At 44.1% G+C, this 19,120-nt stretch overlaps 1 protein-coding gene across 2 annotated transcripts; it reads right to left on the minus strand.

Moving 5' to 3' along the window:
• Window positions 1-726: 726 nt before the first annotated feature.
• On the minus strand, window positions 727-15,736 carry SUMO3 (small ubiquitin like modifier 3). Of its 2 annotated transcripts, none has more exons than XM_075284958.1 (4): window positions 15,590-15,736; window positions 7,490-7,618; window positions 4,119-4,190; window positions 727-2,030 (listed from the first exon to the last, which is right to left on the minus strand). In XM_075284958.1, exons 1-4 carry the CDS (start codon window positions 15,608-15,610, stop codon window positions 1,968-1,970), a joined length of 285 nt encoding a protein of 94 aa, XP_075141059.1. In that variant the 5' UTR covers window positions 15,611-15,736; the 3' UTR covers window positions 727-1,967. The 2 variants fall into 2 exon arrangements, with proteins under 2 accessions (XP_075141059.1, XP_075141060.1); XM_075284959.1 differs by lacking the exon at window positions 15,590-15,736 and adding an exon at window positions 15,228-15,290.
• Window positions 15,737-19,120: the final 3,384 nt, after the last annotated feature.

Raw genomic sequence — 19,120 nt, forward strand, 5'->3', positions numbered from 1 at the left:
TCGTGTAGACTCTGCACGGAAAGCACACAGACCCCATTCTAGTCTAGTCTATGGGGTCAGTTTGCCTTCACTGCTCGCTGGTTGCCACACGCATATACAAGACTTCTCCCAAGTTGCACAGATTCTCTATCCGGAATCGGTGCAAGCACAAACTAAAGACATCTTTTCAGACAGGCCTATCACAATTACTAATGTAAACCATTCCATACCGTAAATACAATCCCTAAAATTACCCCTCCTCTATTCCCACATTACCCTACACGATATGATGCAGTTTCAGACTATTTGCCCCGGCACCATCTGCACATTAAAGGACAAGACTGGTGACGGCTCAAAGTTTTATGTCTGTATAATGACAGTCACCTCTATTACAAAATTGTCTGACCTCTGTATAAGCAATGCCGCCCCTGCTACCTCTTGTGTCACCCCCTCTACCTCATAGATTGTAAGCTCTTGTGAGCAGGGCCCTCAGTCCCATAATGTGAAGTGACTTTCTTTGTAATGCATCTTTTTGTCTGTACTTTAATCCTACAAATTGTACAGCGCTGCAGAATAGGTCAGCCCTAAATAAAATGTATTTCTTACATGCTTTTTTTTCCCTGCTGTGTTTCCAGTGTGGGGCCTTCGTCCTATAGTCTATAATATATAGCAAGTTTCCAAAATCTATTTCAGTGGTGGTAGACGAGATTCAGATTAACTTGAGCACAATACATCCGTTCCAAAAAGAGAGGTTGAAATTTTCTTTATTTTGTAGTTGAAATATTACATTTATCCAGCAGATCAGTATTAAAAGAAACCAGAGGCCAGACTGTAGAAGTGAATGAGATACAAGAACTTTATTGTGTGGAAGAGTATTTCTTTAATTACTCATCACATTCTTTGTACTGGACTACTAGTACATTGGAAATGTGGGAAGAACATTTAACTTTTCGGATCAAGACGTGTCAAGGTCTTGTTAGTTCAACGCATCATGCCACCTCTGCTAGGAAAATGGCGTCAGTATTGTCATGAAATGTAATATGACCTTTTAAGAACAGGTTTAAAAGATTTGTGGTCAATTGTAGAATTCAATTTACCATATCTTGCCTATTGAACTCTGAACAGGTTCATTGGCTCCGGCCTGCATATGTCCCCCTTAATGGCTACTTTGCTGGCATACTAGTTTTCTGGAGCAGCACGTTCAGGAATGGCTGTCTGTGAAGGTTTCGCTTGCTCGCTGCATTAAAGGAGCCAGGGACAATCTAGATAGGACAAAGCCAATAGAGTTACATCATCAACAAAGAACAGACCTGGTATTAAACATCCTTCATACAATCATTGACAGTACGAGAATCTGTGTGGATAGTCAGCAAAAAAAAATAAAAAAATTTGTCATTACAGTACCCAAAATCTCAACTATTAATAAAACAGCATCAGCACAAAGCACTGACATTTCACGCGTCCTCAGGTAATGCAGAGGGTCTATAGCAAAGTAGTAACTAAAATCACGTCCCTCCTCCCACCGTCCCCATATTGGCTCCCTCCCTACTTCCAAACTAACTTTTCTTTGCGGGTAATAACCAAACAGAAATCAAGAGCGCCCTGACGGAAGAAGAGTCAGAAACACTCGAGTGGGGGGGAACTTGTCCAACTATTTACATGACAAAAAGGGGGAGAAAAAAAATAATTGAAGATTGCTGTAAAAAAACAAAAAAAACAAACTGAACAGTGCCACACAAAATATAATAAAATACATGAAAACAAAACCACTTTAGGAAAGTAATTGTTGATATTGGCCCTCTTTACAGCAAAACTTCCACCACTTTTATGTAGGGCAAAGCAAAAAAATGGTTAAATGAAATGTTTCCAGAGTCTGCTAATGTTTCCAGAATGTTGTGTGATCAGCATGTTCTTTGTCATGAAGGGCAGATGTGGGAAGTTAAGAGCATGAAGGCTCGCCGGGCACCTTCCACCTTGGAGAAACTGGCTTAGCACATGCCACCTGTCTGTTGTTGAAACACGTCAATGGTATCCTCGTCTTCCATCTCAAGCTGCGGTACAAAGAAGAAACGAGATTTAGTACAACGCGGAGATTTAGTACACTTACAAATGAGACTCTTCTACTCTCCAGTTACACCTTAGGCTCAGTTCATACCTGCGTTCGGCCATTCCATTTGCCTATCTGAATGATATGTGGAGAGAAACGTCCTGCAAGCAGCACTTCCCTCTCCACATTTTTCGGGCGGAAATGGAGCGAAGCCACACGGACCCCATTTCCCACAGAATACCTACTTGCTTTGGTAACTTTTTTTTAAAATGCTGATCGAAACCAAAAACATTTGGGGCTCCCCGACCGTAGATGTGACGGGGTCATACATTCTCATTGCCTCAGTTTTTAGCAATGCCTGCTGCTTTAATTTCCAACTTTAAGGCTGGGTGTACACGGGTGTAGTTTGGTCAGGATTTTGAGGCCATATCTGTGTCAAAATCCTGACCCAAAAAATGGCTCCCATTAAAATCAACAGGAGCCAGTCAGTTCTTTATTCCGGGAGCGGTTTGTTCCGGCTCCCAGAAAAAAGCAGCGAGATGTTCATTCTTCAGGCCGAGTCACCTCACGACATCTGCCTGAAGACACTCCCTCCGGACTAGGCCCATTCATTGGGCTTAATCCGGAGTGGAGTGCACCGCACCAGCAGCTACCTGTATTTTTGACTGGAACTTGAGGCAGCCTCCGTCTCAAGTTCCAGACCAAAAACCCCCAAGTGAACCCAGCCTTAGAAGAAAAAATAAATAAATAAAAAGCCCCAAAACACAACCTTCCTTACTAGTGTGAACATACCATAACACTCTGCAAGGTGAGGCCCTGCCCCCACACTGCCCACTAAGAGGACCAGGAGGAGCCCTGTGATTGCCTGCAAAGTACACATTACTTCCCTCATCCAGGAGGATTGGGGCATCATCCATCAGCGTGTTCAGCCTCTACATTAATCTCAGGAATAACCAAGCCATGCCAACTAATGGAAGACAGCCTCGTTGGGGAGGAGAGAGTAATGAATGAATAGCGTACTGCTGGGAGAAGGGGGTGTGCGTGTAATAAATGAACAGGAAGCTTTGGTGGTGGTATAATGGAGTATTATTGAGCCTCATGACAGCTAGAGGTGGGTTGTAATGGAGAAATAATGAGTCTGAATGTGCCAAATTTTTGCCTACACAATCATTGACCTATGTTGTGGATCTGAAAACTCACCAGCAAGTTAATATAAATATATATATATATATATATATATATATATATATATATATATATATTTTTTTTTTTATTTGTTTATTTTTTTTCAAGCAAAGATCCAAATGCCAAAATCTGGCTATACCTGCATGAAAAGCCAAGCCAGTTTGTGCATATCCATAAATATTTTCGGATGTTGTGCATGTAACCTTAGTTTGAACACTATGAAAAGATTTCTATTTCTGAATGACTGTCAGCTCTGAGGAGAGAGATGTGGGCAGTAGCACATAGTAAGGCCATATTAAAGACAATATCCCACAAAGTGATAGCCTGCATATCCAACCTGACTAGAGCCGGGCTCATGGATGTGACTGCTGGTATGGCATCCAATTCACTCCAATAGGAGTGCCAAAAATAGAGAGCTGTACGTCAGTTGCCTCAGGAGCGCCCACTCACCAGTCGCATCCACAGTCTTGCTGCAGTCAGGCTGAATGTGCACCAGGGGATAGGTTACCCCCTCCCCCCATTCACACTTTGTGGGATAACCCCTTCAACACATTTGCGTCATGGTCCAGACATTTGGAAGCTCATGTTTATACCTATGAAGAGATGTTCAGTCCAAAATACACAACCCACAGACTTTTCGTGTTTCCTGGACTTGATACAGTTGCGATTACTTTTTAAATATTAATTAGAATTACATTTATATTTGCAACTAAAAATTTGATTTAGCGCCAAAGTTTTGCCGTTTAGGAGTCATTGGCTCCTAGGTATTTGTATAGTCTGTAGCACTACATAGACAGGGCAACAAATGAAGCCGACAGATCCAGGCTGAACATCTTTTAAGCAAAGAAAACCACAAAACATGCCAAAATGTATATGCAGAAGCACATGAAAAGCAAATAAGTCTTACCTGTGCCGGGGTGTCTGTTTCATTAATAGGCTGACCATCAAATCTAAACCGTATGTGTCTCATCGACAAACCCTAGAAGGAAGAGCGAAAAAAAAACAAAAACCAATTTTTAAAGATAGATCTATATATTTGTATTTTTTTTTTTTTTAACATTGCCTTAATAAGGTAATCATTTGTTATACTCTGTAGATCAAAATGTCTCAGGTCTCTTTTTTTGTCCGTTTTGTCAGGGGAAAAAAACAAAACCATTCACATGTCAGGTTTCTCACAGATCCACAACAGTGCAGATTACGGATACTTGTTAGATCTGTCCTTCAATCAATAGGACTACGTGCCAGCACATATGAATTCCTGAATATGGCCTAACATGTAGGGTTACCATGTAGCCATTCCTTGCCGATTTAAAGTGTTGGGCCAGGATTTATTTAAAGTCCATTTTAGTTAAAATAAACGTCTGTGTTGGTTAAACCATAAAGATCTGATTAGTGGGGGCAGATGGCATAATCCACATCAGCTGTACCGGCTGCTTCCAACAGCCATAGTGTGTGCCAAGCCCTGTAAAATGGCTGGGTGCGATCACTGCACCTCAGTTCTCAATTACATCAATACAGTCATTGCACCCAGTGACTATACAGTGCACAAGACCAAAGTCTGCTATGTGCTATTGCTATACGCATAACGGCCCATTGATCTGATGCCTGCACTGCAAACTGGCCTTGCTGGAGTAGCTGTCAGTCCTTGACCCGTCAGATCAGAAATGTATACCTTTTTATAAGGTATAAGAGAGAAAATTTTATATATATATATATATATATATATATATATATATATATATATATATATATATATATATATATATATATATATATATTTTTTTTTTTTTTTTTTTTTTTTTTTTTTTAACTCAAGCACTCTGTATGACCTGGGAAATGGAGGGGGAAAAAAACCTGCATTGACTCCCATTGATATTAAAGAGGCATCTTCTCAGGTGGATTCCACCTGAAAAGATGATAGTCATACAAACAGTAGGATTATTTAGAAAAACAAAAACTTCTGGTTATGCCAAAAAGTGATATTTGTAAATAGATTTCACACATGGCAGTCACTCAGGTCGCATCTGTGAAGTTCAACACATTAATGGAGCCGTTGGCTATTGTGGATAGAAATGTAAAAGGGAAAACAGAAAATGCTGTGAAGTGTTAGAGTGCATTCACACTAAATATCCACAAGAAAAACAATCGTGATTATGACACTTAGTATAAAAGGAATATATTACACATCCAGTCTTTGTCAAACTTGTCATAATTTTATTTATTACATCATACACATATATAAAAGATGGACATTGGACACATTTTTATATTTGTGTATGATGTAATAAATAAAATTATGACAAGTTTATTGACCAAGACTGGATGTGTAATATATTCCTTTTATACTAAGTGTCATACTCACGATTGTTTTTCTTGTAGATATTCTATGTATATGGTGAGGACACATTTCTTTAGGGCTTGGTATAGTCTAAAAGGAACCCATGCATTTACGCATATACTTTAGGTTGCTTATTTTTGGTTGGTTGTCTATCTTTGCATTCACACTAAGTATACGCTGAGCTGATTCTGAATGTAAAAAAGCAGATTCCATTCATTTCTATGGGAGCCAGCATACGTGCGCTCCCCATTGAAATGAATAGGCTGCTTTTTTCCCCCTATTGGTTTCAATGTGATACGCGCGTCACATTGAAACCAATAGGGGAAAAAAGCAGCCCATTCATTTCAATGGGGAGCGCAGGTATGCCGGCTCCCATAGAAATGAATGGGATCTGCTTTGTACGCAAATGGTCCACAATTGAGGGTTTTCAATTGCGGACCATTTGCGGACACATTATACTCAATGTGGTCTCTTACACCACCGGATATTTTATCCGCGGTGTGGCCTGGCCGCAACCATGGTCCGCAATTTATAGGACATGCCCGTAATGGTCGCGAATTGCGGCACTGCATGGGCTCGCCCATAGAACTCTATGGGCGAGTGCGGCAGGACACGGACATCTGCGGAGTCTATGTTGCCGATCAGCAACTTGCGGATCGTATATTCAATACGGTCGTGCAAGACCAGCCTTAGGCTGAGTTCACACAGTTTTTTGGTCAGGAATTTGGTCTATAGGGAGGCTTTTTTTTGGGAGGCCGATTTTGAGGCAGATTCCTGACCAAAAAACTGAGTGAACTCTGCCTTAGTAGTGGTCATGTTGTGCATGCCGTCCTGGATGCAGAGTGTTACACATACAACTGATCTATATATTTTTCTACCCAACAAAAGAAACAGTAATAAAGCAAGTTCTGCAGCTTGTTAAATCCCTGCTCTTTCTGGCCTTTGTTGTGGGAGATTCTACTCCCAAGACTTCCCTACAAGTACGTGCACATAGTTAGATCTGTCCCAAGACAAGAGATGTAGAAGAATAGACAAATTAAACTGAATCTTTTCCAATAAAGCCATGTAGGAATCTGCTTAGCTCCTCCGACTGTACCACGCTGTCTGGTCATAAGACACCCTTCCCTCCATCAGGGGTCATATCCAGCACCACAGTCTTTGGAGAAGGCTGTATAATTGGGAAGGGGTGGGGGTGAACTACAGAGAAATATAAATAGACAAAGTATCCAAACCCTCTAATGCTGAAGATCTGCAAAATGCGGCTTTTTACAGTACCTGCAAAGTAGATGGGATTCTGGTTAATCCCATCCATTGCAGAGAAAAAAAACAAAAAAAAAAACACTTGTATTACTGAAAATCCCAGCATGCCAATCTGTGGAAACGCTGGCAATTTTTATACAGGTATAACAGGGGCAGAAAATCTACAGAGGAAAAACGCTGAAAAAACCCCCAAAACCTAAACCGATGATGCTTTTCCGCAGCGTTTAGCTACGTGGGGCCTATATCTGCAACATTTTTACAGTAACGGCAAAGTGGAAAGTGATTACAAGGGCTTATTGGGGGTTCTTTGGACAAGCCATCAATATTAGATATGAGGGTAGGACACCCAGGAACCCCACAGATCACAGACTGGGACAGTGCTAAACTACTTACGCTCTCTGTTACAGTTTGGATGACAAGTGATCTGCGCCATCTCAGTACAGGTAATCTGCGGGGGTCCAGAGTGTCGGAACCCCACACCTAGTATTGTTGACTTATTCTTAGAAAACCTTATCAGTCCTTTAAGAAATTTCATGAACATGCAAGGAACAATAAAAAGCCTCCAAATTAACAGACCATATGTGGTGTGGCTTTTAACTAACACAAAACCAAAATTCCTGCAATGAAGAGTGCAAAAAGTATCACCTATAACAGTAAATTATTGGATTATTAATCTGTACCTGTCTGTCACAGTATGCCTTCATTAACTTGCTGAGAGGAGTGTGTCGCTTGATTTTAAACTGGACCACCGATCCATCCTGTCCCGCCACTTTGAGATTGATATGGTCATTCTCTGTCTTCACGGTTTCCTGGAAAAATCGTAAGTTATTTATTTTATTTTTTTTTAAAGAAAATCATTTATACAATGCTAATGCCAGCTCAGGAGTCCATTGTATTTTTATAATGCATGTGGTTGGTTTGTATCTACTACAGACTCTACCAATGAAGATTTCCACCCAAAACATGAAACTGACCAAATATTGGCGAGTTAAGGATTATGGTAAGTTAAACAACATCAGAAAACTCCCCAGGGCTCCCGTGTGGGTCTTTGTCCTCTTCAGACCTCCTGAATGAGATCAGGGGATGAGATTGGACCTCAGGGGTGAAATTGAGTCTTACATCACCGCATCACATGGCTTCAGGCCCATGATGTCATTCAGGAGGACAGAAGAGGACTATGGCCAACACCAGATGCCAGGTGAAGAAACTCACACATATAACATAGGACAGGTGCCGACTTGGACAATAACTTCTCCCTGGCAGCTTCACATTGAAGCAGAATTGTTGTCACATGAATAACAAATACAATTTACATAGAAGCCATTTACTGCATGATTTTATCTGGGTTTATAGAAATAACATCTCCGGCAGCGAGATGAAAGATTATGTCCATTAAAGGAACGCTCCAGAGAGAGAGAACATTTCCCCATTGTAATCCATCAAGGTATCCTTCAGACTCCTTAAAGCCAAAATTATATACTTGGTGCTGGAGCTCAGTTTTCTTCCGCTTCAATATTGAAGTTCCTTCCTTAGGACGGCTCAAGAACATTAGATATTATGTAGGTCCAACTCCCGACATCCCCACCACTAGGCCTGGGCGACTATGACCCAAGACAAAAATCGTGATCACAATCGATGGCAAACCTCCCAAGAATTGCCCGGCAGTTTTAGTTTGCACCAGAAAAAGAGAAATTGCACCAACCACTGAGGCCTCAGATGTCACGTGGCATTACCGCTTTTGTCAAAGGTCCCAGACGTTATTTAGGAGCACCAGAACCCAAGGGAAAGTAACACTTATGTTCGCCTCCCCTGGGTCTCCGCTAATAATTACTCTGAGGTCTGAAGAGACCCGGCAGTATAATCTCACTTCCAGTTTGGATGTTTTTGATCCAAACAAAACTGCAAGCAAAATAATCGCCATGCAAAATAAAGGCTATGTTTACACAACAGATAGAATGACTTTAAGGCCATCGGCTATCATTACAATGCCATTTTCAGCTAAACCCACATTGCTATAGCCTTAAGGTCTATACACGGGGCTCTGCTTGTGCACATTCCGTCGCGGCTCGGTGTGCATCATTTGCAAGTGTTACCCATTTTTACTAAAAAAACGGGGGGAGTTTTTGGCAGAACTGGAGGCAGCACCTGAATACCTCAAAAATCACTTTTCTAAATGATAGAATCCCTTTAGAAAGGCGTGCAGGTAGTGATGCCCCGTGTCCTTCGCAGAAAACATCAGAGCAGCAGGACTGGACTGCAGTGGGAAACACAAACATCAGGGACAGGTCATTCAGTTTTTGATTCATCCTGGACACCCCTTTTAAGCTCCCAAGTGGCTCATACTTAAATACCCGACACTCTCCATAATACTACGACCAGTGCATTGCCAGTTTCATTTTTCCTACCATACAAAATAAGGTCGCTATCCCTGCTCTAGATTTTCAGGTCTCCCTGAGCTGGTGGATGGAGACTAGATGCAATGAAGTCTTCCATAAGCTGCACACAAAGTAAAGCAGATTTCCTTTTATAACACTCAAGAGCATCAGCATGGGCCATGAAAGACACTACAGTGAAGTATGGGCCAACAAGAGACTTTCTAGTCATCTCTGAGCCCGTCTTCCTTCTCCCTCATACATCGCATGCTTACTCCTCCCCGATCACTGACTTCTACTGTAATCTGACCTGTCTGCTTCAGTCCTGAATTGCTTGGGCTATAAGCAGATCACTGACTGCATGTTCAGTCTGAGGAAACCTTTCAATGGACACTGACGTGCGCTACTCTAATCCAGGAAAACTGACCAATAGGAAACTTTCCAAAACCAAAGACTGAGGCTGCACAAAACTGCTAGCATGTAGCTGTATGGCCCCGTTCTGCTTAATGGATTTGCAGGCAGTCTTTCAGAAGTGAATGGGCCTCAACGCAAGGCCGCATTTCCCAACCAGGGCCCCAGCGACCTTACCCCCAACTCTGGTCATGTGAGTGCAGGACAGCAGAGCAGAAGCTTGCATCACAAGTCACTAGGATACTGGAAACTCAGCTGACACAGACCATACTCCTTAGCCCAAATCCAGCTAGGTCAAAGGGCTCTTAGGCAGAGATTTCAGCATGAAAGGGGTGTTAGAAGGTTTATTTAAGAGTTACTAACCATTTAGGCACTTTCTGTTGTCACAAGTTTGATGGATTTTTTTTTTTTTTTTAAAAGGGATCCTATCTTTCAATTTTTTTTTCTCACCAACACGTCAGAATAGCCTTAAGAAAGGCTACTCTTCTCTTACCTTTTGTTGTCTTTTCCACGTCGCCGTTCGCTTGAAATTCCGGTTTTTCTCGGTATGTAAAGGAGTTCTTTTGCAGCACTGGGGGCAGCTCCAATGCAATCCTCCATCTTCTTCTGGAATGAGGTCTTCACCGCGTCTTCTTACTTCTAGGCCTCAGGCAAGCTGACTGTGCATGCTCTCTGGCCACGAGAAAATGGCCACTTACAATACTGTGCAAGTGGCTATGAGCATGCGCAGTCAGATTGCCAGAGGCCTAGAAGTAAGAAGACGCAGTGAACACCTCGTTCCAGAAGAAGATGGAGGTGGCGCTGGAGAGTTCTCTTGCAGCATTGGGGCTGCCCCCAGCGCTGCAAAATAATTCATTCATTCATTCACATACCGAGAAAAAACAAAAAACAGAATTTCAAGCAAACGGCGGCACGGAGAAGACAACAAAAAGTAGGAGAAGAATAGCCTTTCTTCAGGCTATTCGGATGTGTTAGAGAGAAAAAAAAAAATTCTTTGAAAGATAGGATCCTTTTAAAGCTCAATCAACATCCTGTATCCCCCCCCCCCCCCCCACAGTCAGCTATCTGAAGCCACCATGACACTCCAGGCAGGAGTTGTAACCTTTGTACAACTTGTATTCTACAGGGCGCCATCTGTGCAGAGTATTTCAGCTTTGTTGCATTCTGATACTCTTTAGGGCATGTTCACATGGAGGAATCCACCTGCCATTGTTTTCAGAACAAAAGAAACGTCCTGCTCGATCTTGCTGTGGTTGATTTGGCCACGAGGCCCGCGGCTCATGAAACATCTTTTCATAAATGAATATTACAGGTTAATAAGAAACTTTGTAGTATATCTGCCTAAAGAAATAGATTTTCCTCTCCAGACAAATTACAACGTTTCTTAGATTTAGACGCTCCATTCTCATTTATGAAGAGCTGTTTATAACTAGATGTACTTTAGGGCTCCATGCACACAATCCTCTGCTTTTTTGATTTGTTATATTACAGCTAGCACACTGACCCATTCATTTGTAAGGACACATAAATGGGCCTGTCTTGTACCTGTCTGTTTTCCAGCCCAGGCTTACTGATAGCAGTGAATGGGGGCACAAGCGGCACATGGAGGTCATCCACATGCCCTTAAGCCAAGGACCAGAAGTGAATTGAGCAAAGCGAGAAGTTTAAGCGCTTCATTTAGATTTCTTTTTTTTTTTTTTTTTTTGGTACCCATTCAACAGAAGTCAGCTTTTCCACAGCATGGGAACCTTAGGGTCCATTCACACAGAGGAAAATGGTGAGGAATTTGGTGTGGAATCTCAGTGCTGAAATTCCACACTATTTTCCTCTGTGTGAATGGACCCTTAGCAGAGATGAGCGAACACTGCTCGGATCAGCCGTTCCGAACAGCACGCACCCATAAAAATGAATGGAAGCACCCGTGACGCTGACTTTGCCGGCGTCACAGGTGTTTCCATTCATTTCTATGGGTGCGAGCTGTTCGGAACGGCTGATCCGAGCAGTGTTCGCTCATCTCTGCTAAGGGTCCATTCACACAGAGGAAAATAGTGTGGAATTTCAGCACTGAAATTATCCGCATGAAGGCATTGCTTTTTTTCTCTCCGTTTTTCACCCTCTATGGGCAGAAAGCACGCGGACCCCATTATAGTCGACAAACAGAACCCCAAACGCAGACGCGAACCAGGCGTGAGAGTCAAGGATTGCAGCAGGAAGCTTTAAAAAAAGCATCCGGCTCAAGACTCCCTGCAGATTAGGCCCATTCATCTGGCCCTGCATTGGCATCCTGTTGCAGCAGAAAACAAAGGAATACCTCTTAATTTTCCACATGTCTGAACGTACCCTTAACGGATTGCCCGTTTACAGGCAACTCAGTTGTGATAGGAGCTACTGAAACAAACTGATCAGTGCAGGTCTGGTGCTGATCACTATGAGAGGTCTGCAATAGAGGAAAGGTAACATTACATTGCTGAAATTTCATTTTCACCACCTCGTCAGTGAATAAGAACATTCTTGTTTATAATGTCACTTCTGCTTAGGGGCTGGATAACTGCATGCAGTTCTGATCTGGTTCATGGTGAAGTTTAATTTTACAGATGAAACGCATTCAAAGGGGAATAAAGCTCACAAGAGCTGCACTGGTTAAGCTTTATTACTCATATATGTATATGCTGGTCTCTTAGAGTCAAGGTTTATCTTTGCAGATGGGATCCTCTGCCTCCCTACTGACACTAACCCTCGGCCACAAAACAAACCCCATTGTACTCAATGGACCCGTGGCAGAATAGAGGGGAGTCTGTGACATCAGGGAACTGAAGTGGCAGCAGCACAAGTCACGCTCACAGTTCTGGCACCCCACTGTGCTCGCAAAAGTAAACTTTGGGCACCTAAAAACCTGCTGATAAATTAGAAACAAATCCAGTGCACAGATAACCCCATAACGGGAGAAATTTACTATTCCATTGAGTAGATTTAGGACTTTTGTTCTCTCTGCATACTTCTTGCAAGTGTAAGTGGGGACCTCAGCCCCTTCATATCCACTATAATTCACCCCAGGAAAGTGGTACATGTTATACCTGAAACCTATGCCAGGCCATGACTACCATAGATCTCAATGCTGACATTACAGGAGCCCCTGTGGTGCACCAGATCTCTCAGGCTGAACCCCATAAATCCGATGCATCACAAGCCTGAAGGGGAATGGATTAAAACTGATATATGAAATACCCATTTAGTAAAATCCCCACGAGATACCCAACATGGAAAAATAAGAAAACGCCAAAACTGCATGCAGACTTTACTGTACCAAGTGGAGAACCTGCAGTAAAAGTTTAACCTGTCCTGAGGAATCTAGTGGTAGGCCCTCTAGCCAAAATAAACAGGCATACTTAGCCAAGGTGTACGTACTTATGGTGTTAATAGCTGCCTGAAGTGGACAAGCCATGCACACAACCGTAGCTTTCCAAATAGTATTCACAATTGCAGACAGTATACAGACCAATTCATTTCTATGGCACCATACACTACCAACAAATTGTGGAGCAGGTCCTTTTCATTCCCCTCAGTATATGTTTGGAGTGTGGGAGGAAACCCACGCAAACATGGGGAGAACATACAAACTCCTTGCATGTGTTGTCCTTATCAGGATTCGAACCCAGGACTCCTATTGTCCACATTTGTGGCACTGACTTTCAGATAACAGTGTAGGAGACCTTTTTTCAGATGACTTACTAATGCAATGCGGACACTGTTTTTGTGGATCAGTATTCGCAGACAGTAAAAGCCACTATAGTCATGTGCATGTAGACCAAGGGTCCCTTCAGACTGTGCCCACCCTCCAGGACCGCACCGAATAGTTAGCAGGTTCTCTTCACTGCTGGGTGGGCAGTTTTACAAGGTATCATTTTGTCAGTAATAAGGGAAAGCCCATAATCAATATGTGCTTTCGTTTAGAGGGGTTGTCCAAGAACTTAAAAGTTTATTATTCTTCATGATGGACTCTGGGTTAAGACCTGGATGTAACACCCCCCCCCCAGTTGCTCCTCCCACTCTCACAGGTATGGGGGATGGCTCTACTATAGTAGACCTGGGGGGGGGGGGGTATCTGACAACCCCTCCCAGATGAATTAAGGCATATCTAACTCTCTGGACAACCATTTAAGTGAAAGCATGGCATCCCCATTCTGGAGCCCAGCTACAGCACCAGCCCAGGTCCATCATCTGTGATCATTGTGGGGACGTCCACATGAGACTGATCTGCTGCAGAAAATCCACATCGGATGGATTATACAGCAATTCAGGATTGTTTGAAGGAGATTTCACGCTACGCATTACAGTGGGTGAAGTCTGTGTTAAAACTCCGCACCATTTACCATATTGGGGGGGGGATCCATGGATTCTTCTGCAGAATTTCTCATTGCAATATCATCCACCAAATAAATAGTGGAATACCTGCAGCCTATCTACTAGATGTGATCTTACCAGGACATATAATCACTGGATTGAGACAAGGTCTGTATAATACATAAGGTTCACATTGATTCAGCTTACTTTCGCTTTTGATTTGCCCTGTCCTATATCAAATTATTGGGTCTCCCAACCACAGGATATTATACTATAAATATGGCTGTTCACTGGGGGTTCCCATATTTTTCTGTCTGATGTTGGGTTTTCCAGCACTTAGTCATGTGTTGTCTTTTGCGGTGTAAATTGCGTGGTCATGATAAACAGATCGTGACCCAATTAATTTTTTTTGTCAGATCCCACTATTATATGGTTAGAATAGTAAGACAGAGTGTGCGCCTCAGCAAAGAGGAAAGCAGGGTCATAGCCATAACAAGAATTTCTGTAAAGGCCGGATGTACACAGCACAACCCAGACCAGAAAGTCAGCTTATGCACTGGCCGAACCTCCGGGTCAGAACCAAGTCTGAAGACCGGACTCCTGGAAACAACTATCTACAATGCTGGAAGCCCCTGCATCAGTGTCTTGTATGGCAGAGATCCCAGCATCATAATGTAAGTGGAGCAGCCTCTCCTGAACGGGCTCAGACCAAGATATACAGCCCATGTGTGCAGACAGGATTTTCCAGTCCAGATTGACCTTAGTACATTGGAACGTAGAGGGAAAGTCCCTATTTATATCATAAATGCCCGGTAGGTAGATGCGGGTAGTCTCAGATGTCTGAGTAATGTACAAGCGAGCGAGTATCCTGCACACACAACCCTCATATACTTGTGGCCTCAAACAGGGCCCTGGGCAAGCATGGACATAGACAAAAGCAGGGTCAGAATAGCCTTTACATGTTACTCTATCTACAGGCCCCCAGAGATCAGGAGAAGAGGGGTCTCCATTCACTTCTATGGCGATTATGGAGTACTAAGGCAAAGAAGTGAATGGAGAGGAGATGGGTCTGATGCAGAGGTAATGTTAGTGGGGAAGCCAAAAGTGACTCCGGGTATAAACAGCAGCGTAAACACAAGCCCTATAATGGAGGAGCCCTGACTACTACTAGCCCCAGCAGTCCAACTACTAGCCCCACTACTACTAGCCCCAGCAGTCCCACTATTACTAGCCCCAGCACTACTATTACTAGCCCCAGCAGTCCCACCACTACTTCTGCCCCAGCAGCCATTACCATTGCGGGCAGCGGTCGGCAGGTCCTGTGCTCGGGCTGGCGCTATTGTGGCACACGTGTATAGAGAAGCCGGGTTTGGCGCGCAATCTCCCGGGGCACTGCAGCGCCTGCTTATGAATCACATCGTCGGGCCTCCTCCCCCTCTTTCCCCGACCCTCCCTCCCCCTCAGCCCGGGTCCTCCCCGACCTGCCTGTAACACACAGAGATCAGCAGCAGCAGCGCCGCCGCCTATCCTGTCCTCTCCAATCCCCCGCCAGCAGTGCGGCCTAGCAGTCGGCCACAGCGGCTCTGCCGTCCCCTGAGCCCCCTACTCTGGTGGGCCGGCGCGGTCGCCCTTGCAGTCGTCGTGCGCGGCGCTTACCTTAGTCTTCTCCTCAGACATGGCTGCGACTGCTCTCCCGCTCTTTCTCTCCGTCGGGGTTTATACTTCTCTACCTCGCTTGTCCTCGGGCGCGCGCGTCACCCCCACATTATAACGCCCGGCTATTGGTGCGGGGGGAGTCACGTGGCGCTGAGCGCGTGCATGTGGCGCGTGCACGTCGCTTTCTTCTCCCCCTCCCCCCACTCATGCGCGCCCAACGGAAACCCCGTGCGTCCCTTTTATCATAGGCACATATCACACGGGGGCGCGCCCGGGTCGATGGGGGGATGGGAAAAGAAGCGAATGGCGTATGGGGTGGGGGGATGGGCTGGGCGGTTCACCTCGTGGTAGAAGAAGCGCTGGGACAATGGTGGGGGCTGGGTCACCCCGAGCCTCGGCGCCGACCATTGTACAGAATAGGTTTCCCTCAATAATGGAGGAACATGGAATAGATAAAGCAGCTGAGCACAGAGCAAAGACATTCTCACACTTGTAGTTTAACACAGAAAAACAGAAGCACCATATGCAGAAGCAGAAAAACCAAATGCAAATTCTACCACTAGGTGGCGCCAAGTCCCGTCAGTGTCTGCTACTAATGGAGGTCTGCGGGGTTCTCTGCTGACTAGTTATGTACCTATGTGATGAGCTACTATGCGGGGTACACCTGCCATGGAGAGGGGCTACATTTGGGAGAGGCCATAAGACAACACTGCAGGTCTCTGACCTCACCTTCTTCCTCCTGAATGTCCCCTGAGGTCTACAATGGTGCAGGCCCTCAAGTCATGGTGGGGGCAAAACCCTAATTCTGCAACCAACTCCTTTCTACTGTATGGAGCTGCCACTGAAATCTATTATGTCACCGACTCTGAGCAGCTGAAGGGGAGACTGATGGACAAGCCCCCCACCCCCGACATGGGCCTCCGCAAAAGGGGCTTCAGGGGGTCAGAGTGTAGATTAGTAATAAAGCTTAAAGGAATTGTCCAAGAATTACAGATCTCTGCAAGGAGACTGGGGAAGGTGATAAAAGCATACCTATCCCCCACTGCTGTCTGGTCCACGGTATACTTTGCCACGTGTGACTACTGAAACCAGTCGGAAGTCACAGGAAAGGCCAAGGGACCGCTGGACCTGACAGTGGTGGGGACAATAGAGCACCAGGGACAGCTGATTATGTTTTCTTTGTTTTTTCACCTTCCCTGGGCTCCTGGCAGAGATCTGTACATCTTGGACAACCCAATGCAAGAAAAACCAAACATACCTCCAATTATAAAATAGCTTTTTATTAATGAGTTATGGCACAGAGCACACATTCATATAAGGAACCTTATAAAATACATTATAAAAGAATTCTCTTTCCTTTTACATTTCTTTACAGTTACTTTTTACTTATTAGTGTCACAGGAGAGACTAAGGCCGATTCAAATCTGCATTCGGGGAGTCCGCTAGGGGACCCCGAATGGAATACCAAACACATTGACAAGCGGTGAGCAATGAAAGTATGCGAACCCCATAGACTATAATGGGGTCCGTGTGTATTCTGCGCAGCTATGTGGAGAGGAAAGTAGTTCATGAAGTACATTTCTCTCCGCATGACTTGCGCAGACAGCACACAGAAAAAACTTGGACCCCATTATAGTCTATGGGATCTTTCATTGCTCACCGCTTGTCAATGTGTTCGGTATTCCATTTGGGGGGGTCCCCAAGCGGACTCCCTGAACCCAATACCAAACGCAGATGGGAATCAGGCCTAATACTGTTCTGGCTGTAGGATCAAGTGCCCCAAGAAGAATGATGTCATGACAGCGTTAGATGCTATGATACAATACACACACACATTATAAGGTCAAAACCCAAACTCAGCCTGATGGTGTCTCAGGCATTTAAGCAAAATCTTATTAGGAAGCCTTCACACGGAATAAACGCACATGTATTTTTGCAAAATACATGTGTAAAATTACGCCTGTAAAATGTCATTGAAGTCAATGGGAGTCTTATTTTTACACGTGTATTTTGCAAAAATACACGCGCGTTTACTCCGTGTGAAGGCTCCCTTACACTGAAGATGGTCTAGAAACCTGAGACGTGTCCAAATGGCATCATCTTTATTTTCATTGTAGTCAACTACTTCTTGGAGTCTGCAGGGCATCTTCATCCCCTCCCCTCATAGATTGTAAGCCCTCGCGGGCAGGGCCCTCTACCCCACTGTGCCAGCCAATCACTGTTAGTATTATATGTACCTGTATATTTTGTGTATTGTATGTAACCCCCAAATGTAAAGCACCATGGAATTAATGGTGCTATATAAATAAACAATAATAATAATCTAGGCATAGTCTCTTCTTGGACATGCCACACAATTTCATGAGTTATGATGGCTGATTCATGACTTAGGGCCATCTTAGGTTTACAGAAATTCAAACAACACATCAAAATGGAGTCCACAGTCCAGCAATTCTTCCATGTCATTTGTGTATAGAGAGGGAAGGGGGAGGAGACGGCTGCTGGAAAACAGAAAACACAAATGCTACACTGTGACTCAGCTAGACTCCTTCCCCCAACTCTCTTCATCGAGATCTGTGCCTGAGCTGAGAACAGATAAGGAGTCTTATAAGGAGAAGCTGAGCAGCTTAAAGGGGTTGTCCCATCACAAGGATCCTATCTATACTGCTTGTTAATGTGGATGTAAGACTTTTCCTAAATACACTGCTTCAGCAAAACTGCTTTGTCCACGATCTTACTTTATTCAATTCTTTGTGGCCACAGCCCTGACTTAGCTGCTCATGAGTCAAGTGATGTGTCTGCTGCTCTCAGGGGGGAGGGAGGAGGGGCTAACTGCACGGGAGCGAGCCTGTGTTTCTAGCTATTCCTGTGTCTATACCACGTGACCTAGGCCCTGCACTCAGATAGGGGAGAGGAGCTGCTTTCATTTCTTCTGTTCTCCCAGTTATCAGGCTAGCTAATTCAATTGTGTTCATTATGGCAGAGACAGGCAGTGTCTGTATGTAACACAGAATGGAGTTGCTGCTGCCTGTACTTCATAGTCCAATATGGGTGGGCGGAGCTACATGTAAATTTTAGGGCGGAGCTAAACGGCAGGTTGCATGTCAAACCCCGCCCACCAAATGATACAAGAAACCAGGAAAAAAGAAGATTTTACAGCAGTAAAGACTGGTGAGTATGTGAGGTGGGAATACCCCTTTAACCCCTTCCCGCCGATGGCATTTTTTGTTTTTCGTTTTTGACTCCCCTCCTTCTAAACCCCATAACTTTTTTATTTCTCTGCTCCCAGAGCCATATAAGGTCTTAATTTTTGCGGGACAAATTTTTCTTCATGATGCCACCATTAATTATTCTATTTAATGTACTGGGAAGCAGGAAAAAAATTCAGAATGGGGTGGATTTGACGAAGAAATGCATTTCTGCGACTTTCTTACGGGCTTTGGTTTTACAGCGTTCACTGTGCAGCCAAAATGACCTGTCCCCTGTATTCTGTGTTTCGGTACGGTTCCAGGGATACCAAATTTATATGGT

This window comes from Leptodactylus fuscus, chromosome 8, assembly GCF_031893055.1.
Source record: "Leptodactylus fuscus isolate aLepFus1 chromosome 8, aLepFus1.hap2, whole genome shotgun sequence".
Lineage (NCBI taxonomy): Eukaryota > Metazoa > Chordata > Amphibia > Anura > Leptodactylidae > Leptodactylus > Leptodactylus fuscus.